Raw genomic sequence first — 15,714 nt, 5'->3', positions numbered from 1 at the left:
GCCAGCGGCTGCTGGATGACCTGGCTACAATGCTGGTGCCTATCTGGACCAGTATGAGTCTACTAAACAAGTCTGGAGCAGGGAAGGGGATCATTCTTTCTGAAGTGGTAGTAGAAGCTGAAGTCTGTGAGTGGTAGGAGGGGGAGGGGTTGATTCTCTTCAGCACATTGGAGCTGGGAAAGTTCAGGGTCATTGGAAAACAAGGCCCTTTACAATATCTGTGTGAAGGTGCTGAACCTTTATGCTATGCAGGGCCTTAAGGAATCCAAGTACACAGATGTTTTAGGGCCAGACTTTTTCCCAGAAAGGTAGCTGACTGGTCGTGTACAAGGTCCCCATTAACAAAAGATCAGGTTGTCTGCGGTGGAGAATTGTACATGCTGTGCCACGAACTGACACAAGATGCCCCTGGATTCAGAAGTGGGCGAGGAGTGCTATTTTTGTGGGGTGTCAGAAACTGTGCTTCATTTTTGTGTGTTGGATTTAGTTAGGGAGTGTTGAGTCTTGCGTTTACTGTGGGAGTGGTGTATGGCGTTGGGATGGGTACTGTAATGCACTATTTATTTAAAAGTGCAGGGTCTCCAAAAAGAAAGAAGTGGTGCAGCTGAATTTCTTGTTGGGAACGGCAAAGACATCCATGTGGTTGACTCGGCAGAGCAGAATAGGTGGCACGAGGTCATTGTACAGTGTATGTTTTAAGGGGACTAATTCACAAGCGATTGCTTACTTCTTACTGAGTTGGAGTTTTTCACAATGTATATATATATATATACACAGTATATATTTTGTCTGTGTGCATGTGGGTGTGTGTGTGGGCACTTCTGATGCTGTGGTGAGCACGTAGGTCTCATTTTCTTATTTTTTATTTTTTCTTGTTCTGAGCAATAAAGGAGATCCAAAAGAAAAGTAAAAAAAGGGGAAAGAGCTGAAGGGTCATATTCTCTGTAGGACTCTCTCTCTCTCTCTCTCTCTCTCTCTCTCTCTCTCTCTCTCTCTCTCTCTCTCTCTCTCTCTCTCTCTCTCTCTCTCTCTCTCTCTCTCTCTCTCTCTCTCTCTCTCTCTCTCTCTCTCTCTCTCTCTCTCTCTCTCTCTCTCTCTCTCTCTCTCTCTCTCTCTCTCTCTCTCTCTCTCTCTCCATCCATCTTTCTCTCTAGTTTTATATAATACTCCTACCAAAAGCCATTTTCAGCTAACTGGTAATTGGCACAGTTCTCCAATGCTTCACCTACCAGTGCCAGTTAGTGCCCTTGGTGAGCGATAGAGCTGCAGTGAGAACAGATGTAGGACTCGGGGGGGAAGAGTCCTTTAATCTGTTTGTCTCTGAGGTCTGTCAGGCTGAGTGATGGAGAACACTTCTTGGGCGGCTAAGACTAAACCGGTTACAGTGAAAAATGTATTCCTCGTGATGCATTTCTAAAGCAATTTACACACCCATCCAGAAAGCCCCTGCAGTAGAAACTGGATCTAGCCTCGAGCAGTATAACAGGTTTATAGAGTAGTCCTAACCCAATAAAATTCTGCACCCACAACAGAATCCTCTTCTCATTTGATGACCAACTCTGGTCTGCCACCACCGTTCTCCTGCTGTACAGTAGCAAGTCTTGCAGTGACAGACTGTTTTTTCTGTCACTACCAGTCCTGCTACTGTACAGCAAGAGCTTGGTGCTGGCAGAACAGAAATGGTCGCACTGTAAGGACCAGCATTGGGATTCTCACTAGCTTCATTCACCATTAGCACCAGTATATTAAAAGAGGTCGGAGAGCTGCAGTGGGCTAGCATTGGTTCAAAGTGGCATAGTCACACTCGCTCAGTGTTGGTTTACTTTAAAGTGTTGTTGGTTCGTGTGAGTACCACCATGGTCTGTTTGATTGTAACTGTGACCCTGTCACAGTTCTTCATTCCTGATTTCTTCTTAGGTTTACTCTAATGTGGATGCACAGTGTGGCATGTGTACTGTTTTATATATGCTTCTCGGTCTGGATTATCTTACAATCCTTCTGGCTCATATTTTTCTCTTTTTTGCCATAGTCAGTCCCTCTCCTGCTCTCTTTTTTCCCCTCATATAAATGTGTGGGACTGAAAACACCTACAGACTTCTATAATAATTGGAAAGACAAACTGTGAATGAGTGCAGTGCTTCGTTTGCCTTTAATCTCAGAATGAGTTTTAAAACTTTATGAATAATTCTTAGCAACACAGAATCTGTCAAGTGAAAGAGTGAAGGAGTTCAGACTGAGTAGATGTGGGTTTCTCGAGTGGCTCCGTCAGCAAAGAGGCTCTTTCTAAGTGATGACTATCGCCCAAATCCCAAACGAGTTTGGGCTGTGTCATTGGACCCACAGTTGCAGGTTTCACCAAGAGGATGGAATGTTGGCTTTTACCTCATGTAATATTGATTTTCCTGCTCAACAATGTACTGTATGATCCAACATGTTGGTAAATCTTGTCAGAGGCCACATATAAACTCCACAATATTACAATTAATCAGACTGGAAAATGTACCACAATAAACCAAACATATTAACTTAACATTTTCTGTTCAAGAGGGAAATAAATGTTTAGTATAACTATGCAGCGTGTTTTGTGGAGAAGAGGTTCACCTTGCCATTCTCATAGAGCCATCTCTTTATTTGTATCTTTTCATTTTTATTTCTCTATTTGTCTTGGCAGCTGAGTTGGTGCCCATCAATCAGGCATGTCAAAGCATGCATCATGCAGATTGGGGGGTAGTGGGCAAACCTTGGCATAGGCCCAAGGGCTTACCACAGACAGAAGCTCACAAGGCACAATATGATGTTATCTGCCAGCAATTTTAATGAAGCAGTTTTCAGTCTTATGCTTTTTGTTAGCTTGGTTCTGTGTGCCAGACACTCCTGTGGACCAAACTGTGTTCTGTTATTATGGTTTAATTTGCTTACTTGTTTTGTATCTATTTTCTAGCATAACACGCTCTCTGAACTGCTGTATGTCATTACCAATGCAATATGGCATATTGCCTTTTGGGTACCAGCTCTTAATGGGGTGTCTGTGTGGGGGTAGTGATTAAGGAACCAGGCTTGTAACCCAAAGGTGGGACACTGCTGTCATACACTTGCAGCAAAGCAAGGCGTTGAGCCTGAATTGATCCAATATTTAGCTGTTTAAATAGTAAATGTTTAATGATATGGTTTATGCAAGCTGATTTAGGCAATAGTAAAGACAAATTCTTCTTCTTCTTCCTCTTCTTCTTCTTAGTAGTGGTAGTAGTACTAGTAATAGAAGTAGTAGTAGTAGCAGCAGCAGCAGTAGCCGTAATACTAGTAGTAATTAAGAAAGTAGTAATTCTTGGAAATGCACTCTTTGTAAAATATAGATGTAAGATGAATTTCATACCAACAAGTAGTTGCATAACAACAATTTTCTGTCGGGTTAGGGATTTTAACAAATTTTCTGCCTGATTGCTTATAATTTATTTGTTCCGTTACAGCTCACTGCAACTATTTTTTATTTTATTTTTATTTTTTTACCTAAACGTCATTTGAATATTGTTACTGTACATTGGTATAAAGCCAACATGATGTATAGTGTTACCCAATGTATAGCATGTGGCCATTGTGTAAAATTAAAAATGTGATTTCATCTTAATAATGATCAATTCTCAAAAAAAAAGTAATTTAACAATACAAGTGTGTGATTCTCACAGCCAAGTTCATTGTATTCTACTAGTCACAGAAAGATGCAGTAGCATATCTAATTTGATCAGTTATACATAGGCTCTCATGTTCTTTGTATTGTTTAGCTGGGTTATTCTTGAATTACCCAAGCCTGTGGAACAGAATCTTCATCTGAAAATCGCAAAGCACAAAAAGTGTTTCTGTTATCAGTGTTTATTGTTAGGGAGCACTTGCCAGATGTAGAGTAAACATGTTTGTACTTATATCAGCAGACAACACCTGCTGTGCTCTGCTTAGTGTTAGCCCGAATATATTTGCTTTATGCACCATTCCTGGGTGACCAGCATCCCTTAACAATGCCTTTCCTGCCCCACTGTGTTCGGCGGTACCATCCTGGTTGCATCTGTACCCTACGTGACCTCCCTCCATAAATCTTATCCTTGCTGCAACCTGTTTATTTAAATAGCAGATGTCAAGATATCCTTCGTCTGAGTATATGAAAGAAAATCGAACTGTGGGCCTGTGTGTAGACCAGCAATTCCCTGTGCTGTTTTCTGAGATTTTTATTGTTATTTTTTTTCTAGCCAAAAGTTGATTTTTTTTTTTACTTTTTAGACGAGCAGGCTTGTTAGACTCCGAGATGAAGTATGTCAGTTGGCTTCAGCTCTTCAGTTATCAAATAGATTGTTTTAATGTTTTAAAAAATATATATTATTATTCTTTCGGAGGTGGTGGGTGGGTGTCTAACCTCTCAATGTGAAGCCCTACTAAGAATAATGCTTTTGTGCACTTGTGAGGTTTTTATAAAGTGCTATTCGTAACAAGGTAAATGCCACTCTCGGTGAGTTCTCTCTGTTTCCCTTTGACATGTTTTCAGCCTTAAAATTCCATTTGTGTGTCTGCTGTTACTCGACATACCTGTTGCCCTGAAGAATAAAGTGCTTTTTGGCCTGGAACGCATCTAATATTCATTAACCAAAAATGCATTTGTGGAAACCAATTTTTGGTTTGGTTAATCAATCACAAATGAAACTGGAAGCAAATGTATTTTTAACCTTAGCAGTTAAATATTTAAATATGACATTTTCACTTGTTTCAATAATAACCAGAACTTTAAGATATGTTCCCACAACCCCCCCCCCCTCCCCCAATAAATAAATAAATAAATAAATAAATAATCCCACTGGGTGGGTTGCTTTTAATCTCGAAGGAAATTGGATTATTTTGAGAAGTAGAAAAATGTGATGAATATTGACAGTATTCCATAAGCTGGTTGGAACCTTTATCACATAAATGTAATGTGCTTTAATAATACAAAAAGTTCTTGAATTTGCATCTAGACTAGGTTTTGCCCATTCACATATAGCATCACTGATTGCAGTATTTGTATGCATCACAGAGTGTGAGCGTTCTGTGGGGGGGAGAGCTTTTGTTTAAAAAAATATATTTATTTTATGCTGCCTGGTGAAATGCCAGACCATCGATTTCCATAGTTAGACAAACATAATCCGCAAAGAAACAGGATGTTCAGGAGAAAGCAAAACATTTATAAATAAAAAACTGATAGAATATCCTGTCCTGTGAATCCCCATAGCCTCAGACAGGAAACAACTCTGCCTTGATGGACAGTGATCGATTATAAAGATTGACAGAGCCATCTCGCCCATATCTCAAACTCCCCAGTTTAGAAACTCTTTTCCTAAAACTCACCTCTGGGCATGTCTGCAAGCCATCTGTCACTCAGTCAACCCCAGTGCTGAGGCCACTTATCCTTGACCAGTGGCTCCGGCTGGCCCTTGCATGATAATTCAGGCCTGGATGTCTACCTACGTTTGTCCTTAACTTGGTTCACAGTTCACACTCAAAGTTAAGGACACATCCTGGCTGAATCCAGGCCCAGTACTGACAACATTAGCTTACTTCAGCCTGCCTCTCAAATATAAACAGCCTGGATATGTACAGGTGGGCTTGTTTAATTAGTGAATAAAGATTCTGTTACAAGGCACCATTATCGTGGTGTCGGCACATTATACATGTCTCCTCTAGGTGGAGTAGAGAGCTGAATAAATGGAGATGTTACCTTGGCATTGTACTGATAATCACATCAAAGGCATTCAACTGCCAGCAATTTTGCGTTTCCATTTAAATCCAAAATCCAAATTGGGGAAAAAATCCTAAATGGGGAAAAATGATAATTTATTTTCATTTTGATGAGGTTTTACCGACAGCAAGCAAGCATGAGTAAGCTACATACTTTCCATTAGATGCCTCCTATACTTACAGATTGGACCTGAAGGCTCATCGAAAAGCTCCTCCAAAGGAATGACAGTTTGTGACTGGTGGGTGGTGGGGTCACTCAGTGCTCTCATTCTCAGAGTTTAGGGATGCACCCCGCGTTTCTGGTTCAAATCCTGACTGTGCCAGTGCTCGCTGTGGCCTGCAGCTGTGTGAGACGGTGCAAAATTGGTTGTAGTATCACCCAAAGAAGGACAGTTTCAGTTGTCGAGGCATGCCCATCTCCTTGTACGATACAGTGACAACTTTTCCAGTCAGGGCCTGCCATGTACCTGTGGCTGTGCCAGTTGCATATGAAGTGGACACCTTCAAAAGTGTATATGTCAACAGTCATTTTTTAAAGCCTCTCCCAATGTTATGTGCATGTTGAGAGTATGATAGCAGCCATTTGCTGCAGTACAGTGCTCTTCATGTTACCTTATTTAAGAGTACAATAGTACTCTCGGACTGTTATTCTGGAGGCTTGATTAATTTACTTGTTAGCTTTTAGCTTCCCAACATTTCCGTGAGCTTAAAGCCCTTCACAAGAAGGGCTACTTCACAAGAATCATGGTCACAGTACTGGCCCAGTACAAGCACTATGCTTGCTTCACTGTTATTAACAGGTTTCAGAAACATTGCTTGTAGTATAACTTTCCATGCAGATCATTCCATGAAATCATTGCACACACACACACCCATATATATATATATGTATATATATATATATATATATATATATATATATATATATATATAGTACAGGCTATATTAATTTAGAATTTTGATCACTGCTTAAGTGCAGGAGTGTCTAGGGTGTTTACTGATTTATCTCTTGTGTTATCTGGCCTTTGAAGTGTGGCTGAAATATGGGGCTCCACCTACTTTATTGTTGTTTGATTTGAAGGCTGATTTATAGCAGATGTTTTGGAATGTGGGTATGGGTAAAAGAGAAAAAGACAAATCGTTTTTATTTTTTCAGGTTTTACAAAAAAAGCGGTGCAGCAAGGGCTGTATTTCTTGGTTAAGATACTAACTGTATCCAGACGCACTTCTTTTTCTCAGTTTTTGATTCATTACTATCAGCTTTAATAGGTTTGATAGTTATTGTTGGTCCCTATAACTCCACATCACTGCTGTGGAGATTCAGTGCTGTAAATCATGAAAGTGGTTTGATTTCCACCGTATCCAAAGGAAACATAGCGGGGATGCGTGTCTGAATAGGAGTCTTCCCTTTTGAATGCAAAGGTATGATCTGCATCAATCTGCAAAGATCTTTATAGTAAAGACGTGATTATTTTAACCTTGAGCAATGATATGACACATGGAATGGGATATTTCTTCAAAATAAAAATTCCCTCATTGGAACACCCCCCCCCCCCCCCCACACGCACACACACACACACACACACACCCAACCCCCCTTGTCCTTGCAGGAAAATGTCATGTCCTTTTGAAGGCAATCTGGGATGGGGAAATAAATAAAATCACATAATATGAGAGCATTTTTCTGCTCGCCTGCACAGCGGCAGTAGCCAGTAGGAGGAAAAATAACCTCCTGATAATATTGGTGCTGAAAGGGCACGGCGGAGGAATTTGTTAGGACAAAAGCGCTTTGAGTCTTTATATCATCACAGCCCGACGCCTGAAATTGCTCACACCTTTCAGCTGGGATGCAAACGCGCCCGTGGAAGCGTTGACCCTCGCTGCGCTCATCCCTCCTGACGTTTAACCCGCGATCGCCCAACCCGCAAATTGACCGTTCTTGTTTGCCGGACTCTTTTGAACGCCGCGTCCAAATGGAACATTTTTTTTATTTTTTTGGGGTCCTAGACCCCCCCCCCCCCCCCCCCCCCCCCCCCCCCCCGCTCTCTGCCCCCACCCCTGCGTCTTCAACGCGGACGCTAACGTTTTAGCGTCGGTCGCGAGGTCTGCCGATTCCTTTTCCTCTCCCCTCTTTTCTCGAAAGGTTTTCCGTCGGAGGCCGCCGCCCCGCGCCCCGTTTTTCCGGCGACATTATTCTCCCCTTGATGTTTTATCATTAGCCGGGAAGTGTTTGGCCCCCCGCCGCCATCCTTTGATGGACCACAGACAATAAAGCGATGGAGACAGCGAGCCAATTTCGCTCACCACTGATGTCCCCCAGCGAGGGGCCTGCTTTCTGTCTGCGAGAGACGGGAAAATCATTCGCGTCCCTCCCCGCTCTCCCTCACACCTCTCCGTGCCGGGAAAAAAAAAAAACCTGCGGTTGCCGCTCCGGTTTTTCTTCCCCTTCTCGTTGGGTTCCGTGTTTGCTTTCGGCAAGTCCTCCCCTCTCCCCGCCTGTGCTGTAATTCTGTAATTGGGCATTGTGATATTTCACTGAATAAATGGCACTATGGATTTGCCCGTGCAAAGCCAGTGAAAACATTTTCCATGAAAGCCATTGTTTCATTACTTACAGAGGAAACAATCATAACACCTGAAAATGTATTTATTGTGATGTTTGGAAAAATCTTAAAAGCAGTAGATTTATGCTAATAACTTCATGTGCAATGCATTATGATTTTAATGAACTTTAATATAAACATTTACAAAAAATGACATTTCATATTAAGATATATTAAGCAAAGATGTAAGGGAAAGACCGTTTTGCACAACCAGGACATAATCGTCAAGTTGTGGAGTTTGCAGAAGACTACAGCCATTACTATAGTTACTCTTGTCATTTCTTACGTGTCCTGTGATATTCCACTTTCTTTCACACGTGTTTGATATGCTATATACGGTATGTGAGTGATAAAAGGCATCCAAACTCTGTATGGAAGTGCTACAATTGGAAATGGAACTCAAGGAAGAGGAAAGACAGTAATAAGGGAAAGAGAACTATAACAAGCTTGATCAATGAATGTGCAAATCTAGTGCCATAACGTCAGTGAAGGAGAACCATGTCGGTTTGCACTGTTTGATTGAAACACAACACCAATCCTGTACAGTATAGTACATGAAGTAATGTTGAAAGATGAATGATGAGGTAATTCCCTATGCAGGCTTATTCTACCAGCATTCTGGCTTCTCTAGTCTTTGTACTGTACTGTGTCAGTGTTTGTACTGCAGTTGGGATATAAATTGTCAAGGGAAAAAAAAGGCAAAAGGAATGGTGAAAGAAGAGTAATACCACATTTGATCGGTTTCAAAATTAGGCAGAAGGCCTCAAAATAAACATAATGTACCAGCTGACTAAAAGAACTAAAAACAGCTGTTATTATTGTGGTGTCTGGTGCAGTTTTCACACGCAAGTGCAGAAGTCATGTCATGTATGCCAGTGCTGCCCCAATCACACCACCCCTCTTTCCCTTTCCGCTGTCTCCATTTTGACTAATTTTATTTATTATTTATTATTCATTTCTTTGTGTGTCATTTGTTTCTTTATTTTTTTCCCCATCCAGATGCTCTCACCACTACCCCTATACCCACAACTACCACCACCACCACTACCTCCACCCTCCCAGACACTACCCAAGGTACGGTATGTCCTTCCGGCCTCCAGCTCCTCCTTCACCTCCGCCCCCATCACACCTCCACCCATCCCCTCCATCCCTCTGTCTCCATGTGCTCCAGAACTAACACACCTGTGTGTACGTGTGTGCATCTGTGCATGTGTGTTCATAAGCGATAGAGAGAGAGAGCGTGGGAGAGAGGGAGTGTGTAAGAAACGGGGGAAGAGAAGGAGACAGCAGACAGTCTTTACTGATAAGATCACCAGTGTGATAATGGGTGACTAAGTCCCAGCGACCGGTGACTTGGTTGACTGAGGCCTAAGTGACTGAGGCCCAGACAGTCAGGCTGTCAGTGCGGTACGTTACACACCCCATTCCCAGCCCTATCCCTGTTCCCGCCCCCCCCCCCCCCCGTCAAGCACCCGATCTCTTAAGATTCAGCTGCATCTCCATGTCCTGCCATCTTATCATGATCTGGGGAAGTATCCAATCCTGTCTGGGCGATGGATTACAGTGCTGCTTTTTTCCCTGAGCCATAAAGACAGCAGTCCGCAGTTTTGTCCTCCCTCTCACTGAGGATTGGATTAGGGCCGGGTAATTGTGTGGACTCTACATATGGGCTATGCAAACGTATTTGTTTCCAGTCTTCAGCTCTGCATCGCTGAATACTGTCTCATAGCAGTGCTGCTCGTGTTGTACACCAAGCTCCTGGGTGTCATGCTAATCCTTATGGAGACAGTTCTTTTTCCCCCTCACCTTGTGTTGTCCTGTTCAGCACATGATCACACAGTGAACATGGAGATTAAACATGACAAGTTGCAGTATATATATACACATATATTTTTATTATTATTATTATGAAATTATTAATTACATTTATTAATTAATTGTATTGTACCTGTTAAATGCAGAACAAACATACATATGCACACTTGTTTTCTCTCGGCAATGGATCAATTAAAAGCGATCCACTGCGTGTCGCCATATTTCTGGGCAGAATGCACAGGACTATAAAAGTTCTGTGCGTTTCATCAAGATCAGTCCTTCCGGCTGAAAAGGTTGCCTTGTGTGCAGGTATTTAATTTTCAGCCGTAGAGACTGTTCTGGAACTCCCCTCCTGGAAAAATACTACCCTAAGGTTTGTTCCCAGTGGATTTACTCTTGAAAGCCTTATATTACCCTCCAGTCAATGGGAGTTCAGTAATAATATCAGTAATAATGCACAGTCTTTCTTTTGAAATATATTCAGAAACATGATTTAGCACAACAGGAATGATACGTCTCTGATAGATGTTTAGTCCAGACGCACTGCAATAAGCAAAATATATAAATAAAATGAACAAACACAAATGTTAAGTTATGAAATTACCAGACTACCACCACATGGTTTCCACTGAATCATGCATTTTTGCGCTCCTCTATAGTTTTCTGTATATAAATTTATCAGTTGGATACATTTCAAAAGGGAGAATATGGAATAGTAGAACAGCCAGGAAATGTTACATGGGGCATGATTTGCATAGCCATGAATGGAGATAATAATAATAATAATAATAATAATAATAAAGGCATCTTATTTTAACTTTTTATTTCTTGTTTATTGTCTGACATTGTCTGCAGAATTAAGCGAGGACTTGTTATTTTTACAGTGTTCTCAGTGGAATAAAGAATTGAGGGGAAAAAAACAAACAAAACAAAAAAACATTCCCAGCCTCGTGAGTGTGAGTGCTGAGGCCCTTTCTAAGCACCCTTACTGATCGATTTGACATGGAACCCCAATTAAAGCGCTGAACTAGCATGAACCCCGGAGCTGAGCCGAAACCACGGCGAGCCTTTGAGCTGGGGTCCGGGCGGCTAAAGGGTGCCTGCCGTTGCCTTTCTGGAGCACTGATGTGAGTTGTATTCGTGTGTGCACTTGTCCATATGAAGTATATTTGCAGTCTTTGGGGGTTGGCAGACGCGAGTGCGGGCTCTCTTTTCATTTGGTAACAGTATGCATGGCCAGTTCATCCTCCACATTTTGTCTTTCAATTTTCTTCACGCACCGAATATGCAAATGAGATTTTGGAATTGGTTATCCTGAGTCGTATTCACAGTCAAGAGATCAGAGGGATGGCAGTCTTCAGCACTGTAGCGCATCTCTGTAGGAAAGGATCAGAAGATGTGATTTTTTTTTTTTTTTTTTTTTTTTTTTTTAAGCTTTATTTAAAACTGATGCCTTTTGTTGAAACGGAAACAATAAGGGACGGGCTTGCTGCTGAATTTTTTGTTTTGACGGAATATCAGAATATATAGTGCAGCTGTTCATGATGTACTTTAAGGATTTTCCGATAAAATAATTCAGATCCATCCCATTTTCATTTATGCCTATTTCATTTTTGCCTTGTCTTTTGAGGGATATTTTTGTGTCGTGTTCATATGCAAGTATGTATGCACACATATATATATATATACATATATATATAGGGAACTCCATAGCATTTTGTACAAAGATATATTTTTTTCTTGATTTGGCTCTGTGTTCAAAATTTTTTGATTTGTAATCAAACAATTTTCATGTGGTTAAAGTGCAGATTGTCAGCTTTTATTGAAGGGTATTGTTACGCATTTTGGTTTCACCATGTAGAAATAACAAGTCCCCCATTTGAGGGCATCAGAATGTTTGGGGCAAATGGCTCCACAGGGGTTTCTGATTAGACAGGTGTCTTCCATTGCTTCTTTAGTGTAGGTTATAGTGAGGTTTGGTCAGGTTTATTCAAAGCAAATTAAATTCAACACCCAATCAGAATTCTGTATGTCTGTAGAACTCAACTTAGTAAAATAAGGTAGACAATGGTTTTGAAAAATGGTATATATTTTATTGGTTAATGTATGTATGAATAAGCTAATTGAAAATAATTATTTGCATAATATGAGAAATAATATATAATTATTAATCAGACGAAATTATAATTATGCGATGGCTAATTATAGAAGTTTATTGGGGACATCCAGCAAAGTCCATCATTGTCTGGTTTGTCTTGTCGGTTAGGCAGTGTCTTTACCCTCAGAACAAAGTTAAGTTAAGTTGTTTTTGGTGAGTTTTTATGCTCACTACCTCCTTAATGTTTAAAGCGTATTAAATCAGATTCTCCATTTTATTCTCAAAGGGGGAGTTCCTGACCCAAATTGGTGCCTAATTGACCAAGCAGTGAGTTTACTGCAGGGTCACAGGAGGAAGGGGACAGGCACGTCATTATGCCTTGGCTGACCAGAGAGGTTAATTGTGAGTGTCACTCAAAGGAGGGTCTGTCCTGTGGCCAGGGAGTCAGAAGCCAACAATTTCTTTTGTATTGCTATACATTGTTACAAGTTATAAGAGGGCTCCAGTATCTAGGCTGGATTCTAGGCTTTTGATTGCCTGTTATTGGTCTGCTATTGGTGTTTGTGAACATGAGGACCGCAGTTGTGCCAACAAAAGGCAAGGAAGCCATTACAAGGCTGAGAAGCAAACAGTCAAAGACATGGGCCGAACCTTAGGCTTACAAAAATCAACAGTTTGTGACATCATAAGAAGAAAAAGAGAGCTGGTGAGCTCAGCGTTCATAAAGGTCTGGGTAGACCTAGGAAGATCCCTACAGTTTATGAAATATTCTCAGCATAAGAAAGAAAAATGAAGAAATACCCCCTAATAGATCAGAAACACTCTTCAGGAGGCAGGTGTGGATATATCAGTGATTACACAGGAATAAACATAACAACTCATTTACATAACATTAATATATCACATTTTAATATTATTAAATATCATTTTTTATTATTTAATATTAGCTAGGTAACATGGGTGATGGTGAACCTAGCATGAAGCTAGCTTGCATTCTAACCTCTTTTCAGAGAAACTAGAAAGATTCTAAGTCTACACTGCATGACCAAACCATTTAAAAAAGCAAGACAGAGCTTGGGAGATAAATTTGATTGAGTTGTGGTTTCATGCAGTCTTCATAAATAATGTAATGACAAAAATGACCAAAATATCTGCTAATTGAATATTTTTTTCCTGATAAAATCATTACCAGAGGTTCTTGCTTAACAATGGTGCAAATATAACTATCAACCAGACTTTCACATAACAACAGTGCAAATAGAACTATCAACCAGAGTTTTGCTTGACAACAGTAAAACAATGTACCGCAGAAGAGTATTTCAACAATAAACAAAGGGCTGCAGAAGAATATTTCAAGTTCAGATGAATACGATTAAGTTTATTAAAAACGAATAAAAATAAAAGTAACTAATATAGTTGGTCACAATTATGTAAGTGGAAGTGATGTAATTTCTGGTAAATAATGTACTTTGGTGGTTAAGCGACCATCGCCACCCCCGTCCTACATTATCTTCCAATAAAATATATATATATATATATATATGCGTCAGCATATGTTCAGTATGTCCCTTAAACACCTAATGCTTTCAGATGGTAGATTATTCTATTTGGTCACATAGCTGATGGTTATAGATCAGGGGGGTGCCAAATGAATTCATCAGCACAAAGAGGGGTAGAGCCCACTTAGAAATTTAATACATTTTTGATAAACTGGCTGTAAGAGAAATGGAATAGGGTATGCTGCACTTTTAAAAAATCTATTAAAGCACAGCGCAGCACTAAAGTGCTGGGCTGCTTCAAGAGGTGACATTTGGAGATGACTAAATTGCCATTTAGACTGCAAAGTAAATGGCTAAATGGAACGGCCCTGATCAGCGATAGTTGCAGCTGTGGACAGATGCCATTAATTCCTATTTGTGTTGCTTTTTGTTCAGCTTACCACAGCTCCATAATGGATGTTTATCGATATTTGCAAACGTGCTTGTGTTTCCCCGCAACGCCCCCCTCCTCTCAACACTTTTGAACTTTCTGTTAAAGACCAAGAAAGACTTTTTTTTACTTCACTGAAAATAGAACGGGCAATAATAGATCCTCCAACCTCTGGAACGAGGCTCAAACGAGAGGAGAAAGAAGGAAAGGAGGGAGGGTGAGTGATCGAGAGAGATGACTTCTCGTTCACGGATTTATTTTCCCCACAGAAGTCCTAATCTTATAGCTATATAAAGGTCATAGACCCCACCCACAAATTAATATGCCAAAAAAATGCCCCAGATCATTCTTAACAAAAAAAAACCAAAAAAACACAGGAGGTGTCCTTCCTCACAGTTTTACGAACAGTCTGATGTATGAAGATTGCTTTGGGTTTTATATTTGTACATCTTAATTGCATGTGTGCATATAAACAGTGCCTTCCAAAAGTGAAAAATAAATAATTCAAATGAGCGTGCAATACAGCTCATTACCTGTATTATTTCATATGGCCTTTTCTGCTCATCTTTATCAACGGGTGTAAATAATTTTGGATCACACTGTAAACAGCTCGTTTTTTATTCATGAGGAAATAAAAGAGAGAAAGATAGGTGAGCATTGTGTTACCACTTTAAAAAAAGTTTAAATGAAAATCTAGGGAATGGTTTTTCAAACAATGTATTGTTCTCAGAACAGCAACAAACTGCTGTCAGGGCTTAATTGATGTAAACACCATCTTTTTGAAGGGCGTATTTCTGTAGGCACTGGGGCCTTTGCAACAGTAATGTGAATACTGGAGTCAGTGCCTCCTGTTGCCATAGAGAATGGCCTGCCATGGACACCTGTGGAGCATTTGAACATTTGTAAATACCAATGAGAAACAGAGCGTTTTAACCATTGCCAGGTGTGCTGGTGATGTCACATGATTCACAGCACAGGTGGGGAATATGTGATTGGCCTGTAGCTGGTTGCCAGGGGCATCATGTTTGAAAATGATGGATAATCAGCCTTTTATTTATTTGTCTTTTTATTTATTTAAAGGCATACTATGCAGGATTTTTTTTTTGCATTGTCGTCCTGTGTTTACAATCAAAGAAGTCTTCTCCTCCGTCTTCAACCCGCCCACTCACCCTGAGTACCTAACTTCAGTCATCCAGCGACCTAACGTAGCAAGCTAGATAGGGAGGGGTAATGTTACATACGGGTCCAACAGAAAGCAAGCCAACTTTGCGTTGCGTTTCATCCCCTTGGCGAAACTTCAGCTAACACCGCCGAGGGAAAGCTATTCCAACAGTTCTTGAACAAGCCCAGTCGGCTTGTCTTTTTGCTTCACTCTATCTGGGCTTCACCTCCGGCCATTGCAGTGGCCAGCTAGCTAGCGATGAATACTGATTCCAAATGACAGGCTGTGTAGCCACATCGATCCCTCCCCACACAGAGAAAAGGGTGCCACGCCCAGAAATGCCCCAAACATAT

At 40.7% G+C, this 15,714-nt stretch overlaps 1 protein-coding gene across 2 annotated transcripts in view; it reads left to right on the top strand.

Annotated features, from left to right (window-relative positions):
* cadm1b (cell adhesion molecule 1b) overlaps window positions 1-15,714 on the top strand; it is a 285,857-nt gene that overhangs the window by 239,107 nt on the left and 31,036 nt on the right. The window contains exon 9 of one of the 2 annotated variants that reach the window (XM_035386150.1): window positions 9,357-9,431. The exons of the other annotated variant lie outside the window; for it this stretch is intronic. Within the exon in view, the coding sequence (XP_035242041.1) occupies window positions 9,357-9,431 (75 nt within the window). The remainder of the gene's footprint in view (window positions 1-9,356; window positions 9,432-15,714) is intronic. 2 annotated transcript variants of the gene reach the window in all.

The sequence above is a fragment of the Anguilla anguilla genome, chromosome 12 (genome assembly GCF_013347855.1).
Source record: "Anguilla anguilla isolate fAngAng1 chromosome 12, fAngAng1.pri, whole genome shotgun sequence".
In the NCBI taxonomy this organism is placed as follows: Eukaryota; Metazoa; Chordata; class Actinopteri; order Anguilliformes; family Anguillidae; genus Anguilla; species Anguilla anguilla.
This window is presented reverse-complemented; position numbering and strand designations above follow the sequence as displayed.